The sequence below is a fragment of the Diabrotica virgifera genome, chromosome 6, assembly GCF_917563875.1.
Source record: "Diabrotica virgifera virgifera chromosome 6, PGI_DIABVI_V3a".
In the NCBI taxonomy this organism is placed as follows: domain Eukaryota; kingdom Metazoa; phylum Arthropoda; class Insecta; order Coleoptera; family Chrysomelidae; genus Diabrotica; species Diabrotica virgifera.
The window spans coordinates 243854954-243874385 of record NC_065448.1 but is presented as its reverse complement, the minus strand read 5'-3'; the positions used below and the strand labels follow the sequence as shown (position 1 = coordinate 243874385).

General features: G+C 31.5%; 2 protein-coding genes across 4 annotated transcripts in view; one reads left to right on the top strand and one right to left on the bottom strand.

Moving 5' to 3' along the window:
• LOC114336520 (ADAMTS-like protein 1) overlaps positions 1-19432 on the bottom strand; it is a 1384970-nt gene that overhangs the window by 339494 nt on the left and 1026044 nt on the right. The window lies entirely within an intron of this gene.
• On the top strand, positions 923-15741 carry LOC126887465 (uncharacterized). The gene is made up of 2 exons (XM_050655011.1): positions 923-1038; positions 14514-15741. The coding sequence occupies exons 1-2, from the start codon at positions 1027-1029 to the stop codon at positions 15576-15578; spliced, it is 1077 nt and encodes a 358-aa protein (XP_050510968.1). The 5' UTR covers positions 923-1026; the 3' UTR covers positions 15579-15741.

The following is a 19432-nucleotide window of genomic DNA, read 5'->3' as shown; positions in this document are numbered from 1 at the left end:
CATTAATTTTTTTAATTATTTCATTCATAGGAGATTCTGACCAATAGAAAGCTACAGAAATAAAAATTAAACTCATAATTTTTGATAATTTCCCGTCAAGTATATTACGTCAGATGTGTCAATAACAACTGTGTGTTTAATTGTACTAATTTGTACTTACATAAATAAATTACAATAAAATTTTGGTTTTGAACAGTTTTATTCATGAAATAATCGCAACAAATTGCACTCGATCTCTAAAATTAATATAGAATTTTTGCCCTCGTGACACTTTGACACAATTAAAACTGTCAAAGTGTCACTCGGGAAAATTCAATAATTTTAGAGCTCTTGTACTGCTTATTTCATTCATAGGAGATTCTTACCAATAGAAAGCTACAGAAATAAAAATTAAACTGATAATTTTTGATAATTTCCCGTCGTCAAGTATATTACTTCAGATGCCCTTCGTTGCTTTGAAAAAATACATTTAGTGACATTAATGACAATTAATGTTTTAAAAATTATAAAAGTGATGACTTCCAACCGTCAAATATTTATAACCACTGTGTATTTAATTGTACTAATTTGTACTTACATAAATAAATTATAATACAATTTTGGTTTTGAACAGTTTTATTCATGAAATAATCGCAACAAATTGCACTGGATCTCTAAAATTAATATAGAATTTTAGAGCTCTTGTGCAATTACTACTAATAATTTTTTAAACACCTTGTGTGTACTGAATTTTTTTCTTTTAATAACAAACTGTTGTTACTGTATCATGAACGTTATTTTCCTATACGAATAAAGCCGCACCATATCGAAATTTATTTTTTTGTAATAAAATTCAAGACATCTGTAGAATATAACGATCATTAAAAAAGGATTTACAATTTAAAGCAGCAGAGGAAGTTGAAAAACATCGGCAAAAGAATCTCAGGGGCAGCAAGATTTTTGCGTGCCCAAATTATTCTTGTATATATAAACCGACGCTGAGAGTATGCAATGTCAAATATAGTACCAATAAATTAAGAGGCTACAATGAATTTCTTGGTAAGTTTGATTTTCGTTTAATAACAAAATTTCTAAATGGTTTTTAACTTAGTTTTTTATAACTGATTATAAAAATAAAAATAATTTCTAATTTAAAATATCATAATTTAAAGGCAGCACAAATTAATAAAGATCTACTATTATGCTTAGGAAATAAGCCACAATTTAAGTTGGAAATGAAATTTATTTGACGTTTCGACTTCAACTTCGGAAATCGTTATCAAAATAAATACAAAATATTAAAACTATAATATTTTTTTTGATAACAATTTCCGAAGTGGAAGTCGAAATGTCAAATAACTTTTATTTATTTACTTAAATGGTGGCTTATTTCCTAAGTAAAATAGTAAATTGCATAAGATGCCACACATAAATAACTCAAGAACAATATTAATAAAAATCATATCAATTTTTATTTTCTAATTTAAATATTATGTTTATATGGTATTAAGCCATAATATTTTCACTGTATTCCTTCACTCAATCGTTCTCTAAAGTTCTTTCTGTTTTGTCAGTCCCATTCCTGCAGTTTTTTTCTTTCCTTTGCTTCGTCCACTTCATTTCTAAAAGATCTTTGACATCTGTCTCTCTTCCTTTTTCCTATCGGGTTCTCTCTGTTATTCGGTTTATCCAAGTTATTCTCTGCTCTTCTGACATGTCCGTACCAGGCTAATCTCTTCCGTTCTCTGTAGTTTATTATATCTGAGTTCATTCCCATTATTTTCTTAATATCTATGTGATTTTTAATCTGTCTCTTTCTGTTACTCTGCAGCTTCTACTTAGGAATTTCATCTCTGTTGCTCTTATTTGGTTTTTGTTTTTCTTATTTAGAAAATATCGACGGCGGAAAGGCAGGACCTCGTAACTGAAAAATTGGTATACAATGAGTTTCTACGGTTTTCGCTTTAGAATAAGTGTATCGGCACCTATTAAACTTACACTGTGTGGTAAACTTACGCTTTAGAATAAGTGCGGATACACTTATTCTAAAGTAAAAACCGAAGAAACTCATTTTATTCAAATTTTCAGCTACGAGTTCCTGCCTTTCCGCCGTTGATTTATCAAATATAAATCAATTTATATATCAATGGTGTTATATTTATATTATTAGTTTTGTTTTTATACTGATGTTCTTCGGTAGACGAAGTAGACAAGGCGAAAACGGCTGGTTCGTTATGAAAAATATTCCCATGAGATTTTTTTGCATAATCATATTCGTGAGACATCCCAGAATAAGGTTCAAGAAGTCGACCCCGTGAAAAGTGGTCCAAATTAAAAAAAATAAAAAAATTTTAATCAAATTGCAAAAATCAATATTTTGGCCCAAACATTTTTTTTCTAGGTTTTTTGGACAATTCTGGATAAAAAAGGTTTCTTATAATTTTTCTCTAAAGTTCATCGTTTTCGAGTTATAAAAAATTTAAAATTGAAAAAAACGAAAAATGGCGATTTTCAAGGCTTAATAACTCGGTTAAAAGTTATTATTATGAAAGTCAGAAACTGACTAAATCAAAGTTTAATGCCCCCCTACAAGATCCTGAAGAAATTTTTGTCATTATTTTATTACTAAGCTGTTATTTTTAAGTAAAAATAATGAGCGACATACACGTGTCAGGAGGCCGTAAATGCTGAGTGCGAGAGAGACGCCATTCCGGCAGTCCAATTGTGCATCTTACTTGCACTCACATCTACAGCCGCGTCAGTACGATCTAACCGCCCATTGTTATTAATTAAAAATAACAGCTTAGTAATAAATTTATAACATAGATTTATTCAGGATCATGTAGCGTAGGCTTTAAATTTTGATTTAGCCACTTTCCAACTTTCATAATAATAATTTTTAACCGAGCTATTAAGTCTTAAAAGGGCCATTTTCGCGTTTTTCAAATTTTAAATTGCATATAACTCGAAAAAGATCAACTTTAGAGAAAAATTATAAGAGACCTTTTTTGTCCAGAATGGTCCAAAAATCCTAAAGAAATTGTCCAAGCCAAAAATAATGATTTTTGCAATTTGATGAAAAAATAATTGTTAAAAAAACATTGAACCACTTTTCACGTGGGCGACTTCTTAAACCTTATTCTGGGATGTCTCACGAATGTTATTATGCAAAAAAATACCATGAGAATATTTTTTCAAACCGACGCGCCGTTTTCGCCTTGTCTAAAGAGGTAATCGTCTTTTGCGATCACTATTTGTTCGTCAGCAAAATTTAGGGTATAAAGGTAGGTATTCGTTTCTTAATGGTATGCTAATTCCTTCGCACTTTCTTTTCCATGTTTTGAGGCTTTTTTCTAGGAATATTTTGAACAGAATGGGGACCAGCCCTGTAGCAGTCTCTTTGTCTTCTTAAATGGACTGTATATTCTGTTGCCCGTTTTGATAGCTACTTTATTATTCCTGTAGAGTGATTTTATTGCTTTCATTAATACTCGTGAAACTTCGATGTTTCCATTGCTTCCCATACTTGGTATTAGGTGCCGAGTCATAGGCCTTCTTATGATCTACAAATGTCAGATGAACGGATTTATTTTGGGCATTATTTTTGCTGTTAGTTGTTCGGCCATGTAAATGTGATCAAAGCATGCTTTTCCAATGTTTTCCACGTCCTCCACGTTGCGATTTTCACTCCAGAAATCGTTCTGAAAATACCTGATTTTACACTAACTGGCATAAATGTTCCGTTTCCTATCTTGATCTGTTCATATCAATCTTTCACTCGCATTTAAATTAGCTCCACTAATTTTCTTGGTATTCTCATTTCTAGCGCATAAAAGGACCATGAAATAATAAAGAAAAGTTTATACAGTGAGCTCGTAAAGGTTGGAATGAATTCATTTTCTCGAGAATGGACGATTTTGGAAAAAATCCCAAAACAGTTCAATTTTTATTTTTAAATTACGACTTTTTGGCATATATATCATACTAGTGACGTCACCCATCTGGGCGTGATGACGTCATCGATGATTTTTTAAATGGTAATAGGTGTTATGCGATAGCTCATTTGAAAAGTAATTTAATTCTCTATTCAGTAATATAAACATTTACATAATTATTTATACCGAGTGTCCAAAATTTTTTTTAATTTAATTTATTGATATAAAAAGAAGAATGCATGTAATTTATTTAGTTCAAAATACATTTTACTGCTCTCAGAAAACAGAAAAAAAATGTTTATTTGAAAAATAGTCATTGCTTTTCCCTTAAATTAAATTGTTCAAATTGTCAAGAGGAAGGTAGGTGGTGGCTTTAATATTGAATTTAAGCAAAAAACAATATTTATTTGTCAAAAAAAATTATTACCTGTTTTCTCATAGCAGTAAAATATATTTCCAGTTAAATAAATTACACACAGTCTCCATTTTATGTCAATAAATTTAATTAAAAAATTTTTTTTTGGACACCTTGTATAAATAATTATGTTAATGTTTATATTACTGAATAGAGAATTGAATTACCTTTCAAATGAGCTATCACACGATCCCTATTCTCATTAAAAAATATAGATGACGTCATCACTCTCAGATGGGTGACGTCACTAGTATGATACATATGCCAAAAAGTCGCAAAAAACCCCAGCTTACCAAATTTCTTGTTATTATCCCGTGCCTGCCAGGAAATATTCAAGAATAAATAAAATAACAGTTTAAATTTGACACCCTGTATTTCGGTTATTATCAACTTTTGTACTAAAGTAAGTTAGCTTAAATCGACCTATTTTAGGCTCAGGAATTTAAGGTTAAGCTATGGGCCATTATTTACCAAACACCCTGTACATACGAGTATATTATAAACTTTTCTTTATTATTTCATGATCTTTTTTATTTATATAAATCAGTTAAACATTACTGAACGTTTAGTACTAAATATTTAAAAGGAAAGGGAGCATCAAATTAAATAAATTAGGGATGTCTGGTAAAAAGGGCACTTTTAAGATATAAAAAGTTATAAAAGAGGCTCTCGCATAATTGACGACGCTTTAAGCAATTTGCATAATTTATGCAATAATTAGTCTGAAGATTCCTTAAAGACCTTTTAAAGGAACGGCAAAGATGGTTCTCACTAATTTGGTAGTTACCATATTTTAGATAAATAGAAATGAATATATAAGAAATCGGGACTCACATCAAGGGAGAGAAATATGATATTTTATGAATAAATGATACAGTGTGTCAATTTGAAAAGGTGCTTTCCTCTATAATTTGGTCTCTTTAGAAAATCTAAAAAAATGTAAAAACACGTCAAATTTAGTTGTGACGGAGACATTTTGTAGACAAATTTTTTACTACATTAAATCGACCCTCTAGCAGAGGCGACACAATCTCCAAAATACAGGGTGTAGCAATAATGCGAGGATGCCCAATTACTCATTGGTCAAAAGTATACGAAAAATAAAAAATTAAGTAAAAAGCAGAACACAGCACTACAGGTCTTAGAGGCCTTTGGCTTCGATAGTTTTGACTAGATTTTTTCGCTTTTTTCGGTTCCTCACTTGTTATTTCCTGTCCCCTTTCCGGACGACGTCAAACCATTTCCTAGTGGTATACCTCTTCTTTTCTTCCCTTGTTCTCTTGCTTGCAAAGCTCTCAGGATGTTTCCTTCTTGTGACATTCATGAAACATGCCCCAACCATTTAACTATCTGCGCTCTGATTTTTCTTTCCCCGTTAGACCCTTTTATATCACCAAAAATTATTCTCAATAGTTTCCTCTTCCAAATCTCTAGTTTTTTTCTTCTTTCTGATTCATTGTCAAAGTTTCACATGTATATGTTACCGGTAAAACCCGATTTTAGGACAACCTAGTATGGCCTAGGCCAAACTAGTTTATCCTGATAATACGGATACTGCAGGGACCACTAATAGTACGGCCTAGTATAATTATTATAGTATACCTACAAAGTTAAAATAAATAGATAAACTGAATAAAATACTAATCCACGAGGAAAAATTTCCTGTAGTTGGCTGTATACCATTACAAAAACATAAAATCCTTTATAAAAGGTATATTTGTTAAAATCCCTATACAGGGCTACATCAAAGACAGAACTAGTTTTCGATTGGTTGACCGATCATCATCAGTGCAATCCTAAAATGTGTACAACCAGATAAAATGATGCAAAGTATTTAAAAATGATCGGTCAACCGATCGAAAACTAGTTCTGTCTTTGATGTAGCTCTGTATAGGGATTTTAACAAATATACCTTTTATAAAGGATTTTATGTTTTTGAATAAAATACTCTGTAATTGGAAAATCATATTTTTTATTGAAACGATAACGAATCGTCTTTAAAACTAATGGGCAATTATTGGTAATACAAACAATCATATTATAAAAAATAATAAGTGATTTTTATAAAAGCAATATTTATTTTCCGTGTTTTGTTCCAGCTGCATTTGACAAAACCTTGTCCGAACCAACTGAATCTCGAGTAGCTGCAACCCTTAGCGATACTTTAGAGATATTATATATCTAACGTTTTGGGATATTAATGTCTCTAAAATGTTTTGACTTAATTGTTTTTAGATCAGAATTCGACATTTGCCCTCAAAATTTGCCCACTGAAATATCGTTAAGGGTTGCAGCTACGAGAGGCTCAGTTGGATCAGGAAGGGGTTTCGTCAAATATAGCCGCAACAAAAACTGTTCGAAAAACAGATGCAAGAGCAAGAAGGAAATGATAATCCTCAATTCTAAGTGTCACCAAAACACTCCATGAAAAAATAAATAATGTTTAAAATTGAGGTATACCTAATTATTTTTGCTTTTATAAAAAGCACAGATTATTTTTTATAATATGTATGATTGTTTGTATTACCAAAATTATCTATTAATTTTAACGACGAGTCATTATCTTTTACTAAAAATGATTATTTTCCAATTACAGAGTATTTTATTCAGTTTATTTATTAATTTTGATATTATAGGTATACTATAAAAGGCTTACTAGCTTATCCTGCAGTGTCCGTATTATTATCAGGATAAAATAATTTGGTTTAGGCCAAACTAGTTTATCCTGTCGCGTTTAGGACAAACCAGTTTGGCCTAGGCCAAACTAGTTTCTCCTGAAATCGGGTTTGGCCGGTAACATATACAACATCGTTGATCCCACAATTGCTTCATAAGTTTGAATCTTGGTTGTCCTGGATACGTTTTTTACCTTTAACAGTGCGTTTAATGATCCTACTGCTTTGCTACCTTTCAACAACTACTTCTTTATTTCCCTCTTCGTCTCCGCTTTTGTAACTATTACTTCAAAATACTTAAATTCTGTTAACTTTCCAAATTTATACCCTCTGTCTTTCGTACTTAGAGTGATCCACTTATCTTTTTCTGCATTTCCCCCTCTCATTCTGATATACTTGGTATTCTCTTGATTTATAGACAGGCCACGTTGTCTAACTGCTTATTTCAATTTTCTGAACATTTTCCAAGTTTTATACTCATATAAATATACGGATTCTATCCAAGCAACTTACCAGCTTGACATTATCTTTCAAGGTATGTTTATAATAGGGCTTTTCATCGATTGTCATTTGTTTAGAGCTTCTGTCATATGTGGTTCATCTGTGTATAATATTAATATACGTGGATTATACAACATATGACAGAAGCTCTTAACAAATGACTGTGAATGAAAAGCCCTATAGGTATATGATTTTTGTAAAATTTCCATTTTGATCACTTGTTTTCTAAATTTTTATTGTTTAGTCATTGACATCTTGCATAACCACCTTAACCAGTTATTTCTGGTATTCTTTTTCTTTTTAGTTATAGAGTTTTGAGTGTTACTCATTTACTTTCTCTTGATTCTTTCATTTGCTTTTAGTCCTAACTACTGAAGTCGACTTTATTTAACTACTTTACTTATTTTTTTGCTTCTATTTTGAACTTGGTGTTTGGAATCTCTCCCATTCATATTTTTTATTGCAACAAAATTCTAAAATATTTTCCTTTCCATTTCTATTTGGTTCTTATATTGTGTATGGTTGACATTTAATAATATGGTATATTCTTAAGTTTGTTCTTTCGTTTTTATACCTTTGTGTTGTATGTATGTTATACTTACGCATTTTATCGAAATCTTCACATTTAAAATATTAAATTAATGTAATTAATATATAAATGTCTTTTTCAAAGCGACGAGGAGAAAAACAAACTACCAGGATTTACTACAATAACAATGTATAATATTGTAGATTCAGCATATTCTGTAAATAATATGCTGCAAATATATGGTATGAACAAGGAGGCTGTTGTGGATAGGAAAGCCAGAGACAATTACTTCGATAACATCTCAATTAACCCAAACGGTAGCTGGAAATATTGTGATAAGAAGAGTAATTGCCAACCACCATGATGAAGCCAGTATTTTAAGAAAAGGACTAGAATTAGGAAGAGCTAATAAGACACAGTACACTAATAAGACTACGTATATAGGGTAGCGGTAAAGTATAGAAACACGGTAATTTCTGGGAAACCGCTGATTTTATAGATTTTGGTGGGTAAGGGTCTTCTAATGCGGCCGATATTACAGTGGTAATTACATTGTTGTCAAATCTTTCGTTTTTCTGGAAATCTAATGAACTTTCTTATTTTAAATGGAACACCCTGTATATTTTTTGCGTTTTGAAGTCCCTAAGAAACACTAATTATTTTTCATGGTATATTCCCTATACCTAAAAGCCATAATTTCGGAGTTATTGCTACATTTATTATAAAAAAATTTTAAACAAATTATAAAAATCAATTTTTTGGCACGAGCAGATATTATTTTAGTTTCTTTGGATCATTGGGAACAAAAAAGGTCTTTTATCATTCCCTTTAAAGTGAATCGTTTCCGAGTTATAATCAATTTAAAACTGAAAAAAATCGAAAAATGACGATTATTCGACGAAAAACACAAGTAAAAAAAATTATTTTTAAAATTACGAACTACCTAAATTCAAGCCCAAACCTTCTTCTATCAGCTCCACATAAGAATTTTTGTCACGTTTTATTCTAAAACATTGTTTTTTAATTGTTAATGAAGCGCATATGAGAGGACGGGCGATCGGGTTGCGTTAACAACTATGTTTTAAAATGAAATAAGACCAAATCACTTATCGCTAGCTGATACAATAAGCTTTGAAATTGAATTTAGGCACTTCATAGTTTCAAGAATAGTATTTTTCCTTGTGTTTTTTAACCTAAAATATCGTCATTTTTCGAATTTTTCAGTTTATAACTCGGAAACGATTAACTTTAGAGAAAAATGACAAAATACCTTTTTTGTTTCCAATGATCCAAAGATGCTAAAATAATGTCTACCCGGGCCGAAAAAATTGATTTTTATAATTTGTTTAATTTTTTTTAATAAACGTAGCAATAACTCCGAAATTATAGCATTTAGGCATAGGGAATATAACATGAAAAATAATCAGTATTTCTTAAGGACTTGAAAACGCAAAAATATATAGGGTATTCCATTTAAAATAAGAAAGTTGATTAGATCTTCAGAAAAACGGAAGATTTGACAACAGTGTAATTACCCTTATAATATCGGCCTCATTAGAAGACCCTTACACACCAAAATCTATAAAAATAGTTCTAGCTTTTTCCGAGTAAATACCATATGTGTTTCCATATTTTATCGCTACCCTGTATACAGGGTGTTTCATTAATAATTGTCCATATAGTAACTGGAGAAACCTTAGCACAAAATACGAAGATTTAAACTAAAACACTTAAATAAAATGTGGCCCCTTACTGAGTTACAGGGTGTTTTATCTAAAAATTTAAAAATTATTTTTGCTCAGCATTTTAAGACTATTCAACGAATCCTTTTCATACTTGGCAAAAAGTGCGACTGCTATACACCCTACTAAATTATGATAAACAAACGTTCCTAACTACTACCAGAGGCGTACGACAGGGGATAGTGGATGGTTGACCTTCTCAAATTGTACGCCACTGGAGGAATTACTATTTTAGTGCGGTTTTTAGATTCTCCAATACTTTATACGTAAATAATATACTCTTCATTGGTAACGATAAAGTCATTAGTTTTCGAGATATTTGAAGTTAAATATGAAACGGCACAGTTATTTTGATTAATTTATGATATGATTCATAAGATTAAAATTTCAAAATTATTTGTACCCGGTACTTTAAAACTATTTGGCGTATTCTTATCATACTTGGCAGAAAGTGTAGGTACCGTACACCTTACTAAATTAAGATAAATAAACGTTTCAAGCTACCACCAGAGGCGTACGACAGGGGATAGTGGCTGGTTGACCCTTCCCAAATTCTACGCCACTGAGGAAATTGCAATTTTAGTGTAATTTTTTGATTTTTCAGTACTTTTTATGTAAATGATATACTCGTCATTCGGAACGATAAAATTATTAGTTTTCGAGATATTTGAAATTAAAAATGAAGCGACAAAATACATTAATCAAAATAACCGTGTCGTTTCATTTTTAACTTCAAAGATCTCGAAAACTAATGACTTTATCGTTACGAATAAAGAGTATATTATTTTTATAGAAAGTATTGGAGAATTCAATAATTTAACTAAAATGGCAATTCCGCCAGTGGCGTAGAATTTGGAAAGGGTCAAACATTCACTTTCCCCCGTAGTACGCCTCTGGTAATAGCCAGAAACGTTTGTTTAACATAATTTAGTAGTTTGTATAGCACCTATACTTCCTGCCAAGTATGAAAAGAATACGTCGAATAGTTTTAAAATGCTGAGCAAAAATATTTTTTAAATTTTTAGAAAAAACACCCTGTAACTCAGTAAGGGGCCATATTTTATTTAAGTGTTTTAGATTAAATCTTTGTATTTCGTGCTAAGGTTTCTCCAGTTACTATATGGACAATTATTAATGAAACACCCTGTATAGAACGAAATCGAACATTATGGGAAAATACATTTTTGAAAAACCCAGCCAAAAAATCAATTTTTGATTAAAGGGACATATTTTTCTATTATTTTAGAGTATTTCACTTTCACCTCTAAACCAGGGTGACAATTACCGTAACAGTTTTTAGTGGAAATAAAAATAATATATCGTTTTCAATCTCTTGCAATTTCCTGTACAATAGTGTTTAAATATTTAAACGCGTCCAATAATTTATTTATTTTTCTTCTTCTTCTTTTAATAGGACTATGTCCTATTTCTTCTGTTACAGTATCTGCTGTGATTCGGATCTCCAGCTCTCGTACCATCGTTTTTTGAATTTTCCTATGAGTCGCTTGGTGTTGGGCTTCTGTGTCTTCGCCCATTTCGTCAAACGTTCAGGGTCCATCCGATCTACGTGGTCTCTCCACATGCGTCGTCGTGCCCTTGTTCATCTCACTACGTCTTGAACGCCTAGCTCTCTCAATGTGTCTTCGTTTCTTATTCTATCTCTGAGTGTGATACCTCTTATGGATCTTAGGGTTTTCATCTCTGTTGTTCTCATTATTTGTTTGGTCTTTGTTGTGTTGGCCCTTGTCTCAGCTGCGTATGTCAGTACGGGTTTAACACATGTCTTATAAATGCGGACTTTGCTTTCGATGCTCATATATTTATTCCGCCAGATTATATCCCACAGGAAACCAGATATTCTCGCTGCTTTCGTTACCTGCTGTTTTGATTCTTGCCACAGATGCCTGTCGCTAGATATTTCCACACCCAAGTATCTTCGATTGTATGTCAGTGTTCGATTGTATGGTCATCCACTACCAATTTACATCTAATTGGGTTCTTGAATATTACTTTTCGCCGGTTACTTTAAATTTTTGTCATCTGCGTAGCAAAGTATTTTCATGGTTCGGTTACCCATTTTGCATCCCTGATTCATTTTGTTAACACTATCTATAACTTCATCCATTATTATATTAAATAGGCATGGACTGAGACCGACCGACCGACGTGAGCCCGTGTGTGGTTTTTATTTGTATTTTGTTAGATCTGATGAGCTCTTTGATTATGTTTCCTCGTCCTTCAATCATACTCTGTCGAGTGCCTGTTTCAGATTTACAAAGCATGTGAACATAGGCTTGTCGAATTCTATTGATTTTTTAATTAATTGTCGCATGATGAAAATAGCGTCTATGGTAGGTCTGTTTGGGCGGAAGCCCTGTTGTTCTTCCGATACACCGACTTTGTTGTATATTTTTTAAGATAGAATTTTTGTCAACAGTTTTGATGTAGAATTGAGTAGTGTAATTCCTCGGAAGTTCGTAGGATCTCTCTTTACGCCTTTCTTGTAGATAGGTATTGTTATACTCTCTCTTCATTCCTCTGGTACTGTCACGTTGTTTACAATTTTTTGGAATAATGTTGTTATCTCTTCTATTATCTTTTAACCCCCGTATTTAGTTAATTCATTTGGTATATTATCCGGACCTGCTGATTTTCTATTTTTTGATCTTTTGATTGCTTCGTGTACTTCTTCTTGGGTGATGTTATCATTCTCTGTTTCTTCTTGGTGAATGTTTTGTAGGTAATTTTTTTGTACTTCATTACTCTCGTTATCGTGTTTGTATAGATAGATTATCGAAATGAGTTACCCATTCTTCTGGTTTTATTGCGTTAATTTGTAATTCTTCGGCAACCGGCTTCTTCCTGTCCCTCAGCATGTTCTATACCTTCCTTTGACCTCCTCGTAAATCATGTTCCATGTCATTTGAGAATTTTTCCCAATATATTTGTTTTAGATCTTTGATTTCTTTTTTAAACTTAATTTCATTTTTGTAAATAAAATTTATACTGTACTAAACTTACGTGCACAGAAATCGGCCCGCTTAAAAATTTGGTCATTTTTGATGTCTCATATTTTCTAAACCTGTTGGCCGATTTAAGTGATTTTTTGAACATTTTACAGCCAGATTCTTTAACAATAGCACTGTAATAATATTGTTACTTAACAGTTAAATTTTCATTGTATACCGGGTGTACCAATCAAACTGTGTTTTTTTTCTCAAAGTTCGCATCACCCGGTGGAATATTCTAGCATTTATAAAATACTGAAACTAGAACCCAACTATAGCCTCAGGTCAACATTCTGTTTTTTGAATCATTCGTTTATGTTGGATAATAAAAAAGTTAGGTACTTTAACAACTAGACATGTTCTTCATCAATACACGGTGTTTCTAAATAAGCGCGACAAACTTTAACGGATAATTCTGCATGAAAAAATAATGATAGTTAGCTTTATAAACGTATGTCCGCAAATGTTTCGTATCCGAGATACGGGATGTTGAATTTTTTTTTTACAAACTGACGATTTATTTTATTGCTTTAAAACCGGTTGAGATATGCCAATGAAATTTGGTGCGTTTTAAGACGTAGTTATTGCACATGTTTTGACATACAATCAAGAATTTATTATTCACCATTAGCGCTCATACGTGTAATATGACCGATCATATTACCCGTATGCACGCTAATGGTGAATATAAAATTCTTAATTTTATGTCAAAAAATCCGCAATAACTAGCTCTTAAAACCTACCAAATTTTATTTGCATATCTCAACTGGTTTTAAGGCAATAAATAAATCGTCAGTTTGTAAGAAAAAATTCAACATCCCGTATCTCGGAAACGAAACATTTGCGGACATATATAATCAATAAAGAAGCAGAATGTAAAGAAAACCAGATGCTATAGTTGGGTTTTAATTTAAGTATTTTATAAATGCTAGAATATTCCACAGGGAGATTCAAAATTTGAGAAAAAACACAGTTTGATTGGTACACCCGGTATACAATGAAAATTTACCTGTTTAGCAACAATATTATTACAGTGGTATTGTTAAAGAATCACGCTATAACATGTTTAAAAAATCACTTAAATCGGCTAACAGGTTTAGGAAATATGACACATCAAAAATGAGCAAATTTTTAAGTGGGCCGATTTCTATGCACGTAAATTTAGTTGGAATAATTCTTAACTCAAATTTTTCTGGTCCATATCCAGTTTTTTTATAGGTTTTTATACATAGATACTGTGTTTTTTTCATGTTGACCTAGCTCCACTTTCAATATTCTTCTATAAGTTGTATTGACATCTATTTGAAATATTCATGGTCTTATAAAATAACAATGTGATCATCTGTGTAACGTAATTTGTAAAGTATTGTATCTCCTAACGAGAGTCCCATTATCTTATTTACATTGCCTCAGGACGTTATCAATCTGTATATCAAATATTACTAAATAAAATAAAACTTCGTCTGAGCTCTTTAGTGATCAAAAAGACTTCCCATAATTTATTTCACAATTTAATTTTAAAAGAGCCAATTTAGTCAAATTTGATTTTGATTTTGTTCTGAAGCTATTTCCTTGTGGCATTTTTATGATTAATTATTTATATGGGAAATAAGCCACAATTAAAATGAAAAAAATAATTTTATTAACGTTTCGACGCCCAAATCGGGTGATTTGGGCTTGATTTTGATTGATTTAAAGGCTATTGAATTATTTTTTTTTTATCTTTTAGGGAGCTCTCTGTATACTACACCTGATTGCCTTTGGTTCAGCTGGAGTCATCAGCCCTGTATCAGAGATAATAGAAGGCCCAAGTTCCAAAACCACTGTGGTTGGTCCTGATGGCAGCGTTATAACTGCGGTTGCCCAAGGTGCAAAAATTGTAGCAAATGGAGAAACAGCTGTTGTAGCCGGACCTGACACTGCAGCTCTCCTGAAATCAGCAGATGAACCGGCTGTGCTCGAATCTAACATTCAACCAATTGCGTTGGTTAAGTCACCCATCGCTGTGCCTGTTGTTGCATCCAAAAGTGGTATTTTAGAGCATGGACAATTGGTAGCTCATGAAAACAACATTTTGGTAAACCATCATATTGCATCCGTAGCAGCTCACAGTTCTCCAATATTGAATGCAACTCCTTCTTTAGTCAGTGGACATCTACAACCAGTAGTGGTTGCACCTGTGGTGAAATCTCAGCCAATTATAGCTCACCAAGCTGCAATTATTGCTTCAAAGACTACGGAATCTGAGCATTCACAATCTATTGTACATCCTCCAACATTACAAAAAACGACTTACGTAGAATCAACAGTGCCTATTCACGTTCCACTTGTAGAGACAAATGACGCCATAGTTAGAGCAGAACCTATTATCGCTGGTCATGTTTCACCTTTAGTAAGTGCTCACCTTGCTCCTGCTCTCCATTATAACTTAGAACCAGTAGCTAAAGTTGCTCCATTAGTCCACGAGAAGGCAGCACTCTTCCACCACCTAGAACCAGCTATTGTTCCTGCTATTCCTCTAGTTGAAACCAAAGCAGCAGTTATAGCTAAAGAGGTATTACCCGTTGCATCTGTTGTTGGCACCAAAACTACTATTACAGGACAAGAACAATCCATTATTCACCCTGGAACTGTACTAAAATCTCAACCAATTGTAGCTGTGAAATCACTACCTGTATTAACTGACCACATTCACTCTATTCCTGTAGTAGCACAACATGTCCCTGTTCCTGTTATAGGAACAAAAACCACTCTTTCAGAAAATGCTCAAACAGTAGTATCACATTCTTGGTAAATTCCCTTGTTACCGGCACTAAACTTATTTATTTATTGTAATATTCGGACTGTTTGACATCAATTCAAAAAAGAAGAGTTTAAATAAAATTATCTGGGATAATAATTATTTCTGTGATTTGTCAAATAAAAATTAATAATAAAAAATATTGTTTTTATTTAAATCTAAGTTTTATTTAAATAAGAAATACAGTCGAACCCGCTTATTGGAAAACCTATTAAAGGAATATCCCGCTTTAAGGAATATAAACTTGAGATCCCCAAACGTTTCTACCAGGCACCAATAATCGGTTATTAGAATAACCCCGTTATAGGAATACTTTTGCTTGGCACGAAGGCTATTCCAATAAGCGGGTTTGACTGTATTATAAAAGAGTATAAGTACTGAGTGAGATCAATGCTTCAGTAATCTGAAACCAACTCTTTATCTGGAAGTGAGAATGTCAAAAAAGAGAAATAATTTTAATTAAAAAATTCAAATTATCTATTACAAATTATGGTTAGCCTGCTGAATGGAGCAACATGGAAGAATACCAATCAAATTATATGAACAGTCAAAGACCAAAAATATCCCAAAGAAATTAAAACGAAAGGCCAGAAAAACATGATAAAAAAACATAACTGCACAAAATAAAAATGCTTTAAACAACCTCATCCAGTAGTTAAGAAGACAAATAGATATAATAAAAATTGAATCAATACACCAATACCTAAATGATCTTACAGATGACCAAACCACTGACTATTCGTTATAGAAATGCACAAAAAGAATAAATAGACCAACGCAACAGATTCCTCTAATTAGAAAAGAAGATGACACATGGGCACGAGATAATACTTAGAAAATATATTCCAAAATCATGAAATGGAAAATAATGACCAAGCCGAGAATAAAGCCTACTTACTACCTCTAAAGAAGTAACCAAAAAACTTACAAACCTTGCTGAACTAATCATGATTTCTAAACCAGGGAAATCAGAAAATAAAGTAAAATTGTACAGAAAAATGTCATTGTTACGAATGATCTCTAACAAATTATTTGAGACGATATTACTAATAATAATACAACGTATACACGACCATATGAAATTATTTATTTTATTAATTTTAATTTCGTAATAAACACTCAACAATAGAGCAACTACATAACAAATATTATAAACATCTTTTTTTACACCGTGACGTTACAACCCTTCGTAGGTTTTAGCCGACTCGACAGCATGGCTCCAATCTACTCTGCCTTGGGCAATATCCATCCAGTTCTCCATGTCCATAGCTTTCGAGTCTCCTGCTATATTATCTCGCCACCGGAGTAGAGAGAGATAATATAGCAGGATAAATCTATAGCAGATCTAGAAGGGAATAAAATATGCTTTAAAAAACTGTTTCACAGAGACTTACAGGAAGTCGAATTTCGAAAACTGTTGAACAGATTCTTTAAAGTTGTGATTACACTCAACTGAAAAAGATTGGAAGAGGTTTGCGATATCTGTGATTGTTGTTTATTGCTTCTCACGTATAGGAGAGTTAGTTGATTAAGGTTGTTTAAAGTTTTTCGTAGCCTCTATACTAGTCTGTTCTTTTTGTTACTGTCTGTCATTTCTAAGGTATTCTTTGATGTCATTGTTTTTGTGGTTATTTAACAGAGTTTTAAGTTGCAGTGTTGCCTGATTGAGTTTACTTTTGTCCTGAGGTGCAGAAGTCTTAGCCATATTTTGTACAATCTAGCTTTTATGAATTTTTTTGTCTGCTTATCTTTGGTAGTTCTTGTTCCGTGTATGTCATTGTTTTTGACGGTGTTGTATTTCACCCATTTTTTTCTTTGTTTTACATAAATATTTCTAATATGATGATGGTATTGAATGAACTTTTGTTTACAAAATTATTGTAATTTTATTTAAACTAACTAATCGGGACTTTGTACAAGCAGATATTTAAGAGATATGTTAATTTTTTTAAATCTGATTAAGTATTTCTATTCAATGCGGAAGCAATTTTTCTGTAACTACTCTCCACGTCTTAATAATTATAAGCGACATTTATTTATTTTGATATTATTTATAAGGAGGGGCATTATTTTCATCTATAATTTAACGCAAATTTTAATTGTAACAAAAAATAAGCCTTGACAATTTTAGTATATTAAATATTTCAATAACAGGCGTGGTTCAATCTTTCAACGTAGGTAAATAATTTACATTTTTTTACGTTGATTCGGTTCTTGTTACTAACTACTAACTAAATGTTTGAATTTCAGAAGGTTACAGAAGAATATTTTTTGTTTTGTTTAATTTACCCTTATTCTTAACCCGGGAGCAGTCACTTCTAATAATAGCAGTAATATAAGTAGTGGCGCGTAGAGAAAAAAATCACAATATACATGGTGATTGATTAGTAGGGTAAAGCTCAATAGCTCCGCTATAGTAATAGATAGCAATAAAAGTTAAAAACAAAAATTTTAGCCACCTTTGAGCTTCACATTACAAAATTAGTTAGAATGTTACAGGGTGTTCGATAACACAGTGGCAGACCAAATATGTTTATTAAATGGAACACCCTATATTTTATTTTAAATTCGAAATCCTGTTAACTTCTCCATCACAAAAATATAAAGGTTTATTATGTTATACAGGGTATTTACAAAGTCATAACCAATTCTATATGAAAATCGTAACAAGTTCAACTCCCTGTATAAATAAAAATAAACAAAACAACAATGGTTTATTAATGCCATATTTTTAACGTATTGTCAAAATTTTAAAGAATGGTCGATATTGCTAATTTTCTTTATATCAAATACAGGGTGAGTCAAAACGCAAGTACATTATTTTCTCAGTAATCTTAAATGGAACACCCTGTATTTTATATCACTATTGAAAAGTACCATTACCGAACTTTAATTTTTAGATAACATTATCTATGTTTAAATTTATTAGTTTTCGAGATATTTTCATTTTTCAATGGACCAGTAGCGTGGCCACCCAAATCACCAGAATTTAATAAACTGGACTGATTTTTTGGGGTTTACGTTAATAATGAAGTTTATAAAATAGCTCCAACAACAAGGGATGAGATGAAAAATAGAATACAAAGTGTATTTCGATGTGTTAATTTACAAATGCTCCGTAGAGTAAGTAGCTCATTGAATGATCGTTTTTAGGCGTACATAAATGTGTTAGCAGATAATTTTGAACACTTTATGTAATTAGATATTAAAACTATTTTATTAAAAGTAGCTTCTAATTTTTTCAAACATGTTTTTTTGCAAAATGTATTACTGATAAATTATGTTTCGTTCTTTATTTGTTACATTGTTACATTTACATACAAAAGTAGTGTTTAATTGTCTTCACAAAATATTGTATTTTGTGTTTGTGTGTTTTTTTTTGTAAAATTTATTACTAATTTTCTTTGTTTATTTGTTGCATTTACATAAAAAGATAGTCTTTAATTTTTTCAAAAATGTTGCATGTAGTGGTTGTGTTTTTGTTTGTAAAATGTATTACTAATAAATTATTTTTATTTCTTTATTTGCTACAGTGTTACATTGATTACCGGATTGATAATCGGTAATCTTCTATTGTCAATTCAGTGATGGCTTACTTAAAATTTAAATAAATTTAAACGCCTAAAATAATGTGCTGTGAAAAATTAAAATATCTCGAAAACTAATAAATTTGGGCATAGGGAATGTTATATAAAAATTAAATTACGTTAATGTTAATTTTCAATAATGATATAAAATACAGGGTGTTCCATTTAACATTACTGAGAAAATAATGTACTTGCGTTTTGACTCACCCTGTATTTGATATAAAGAAAATTAGCAATATCAATAATTCTTAAAATTTTTAA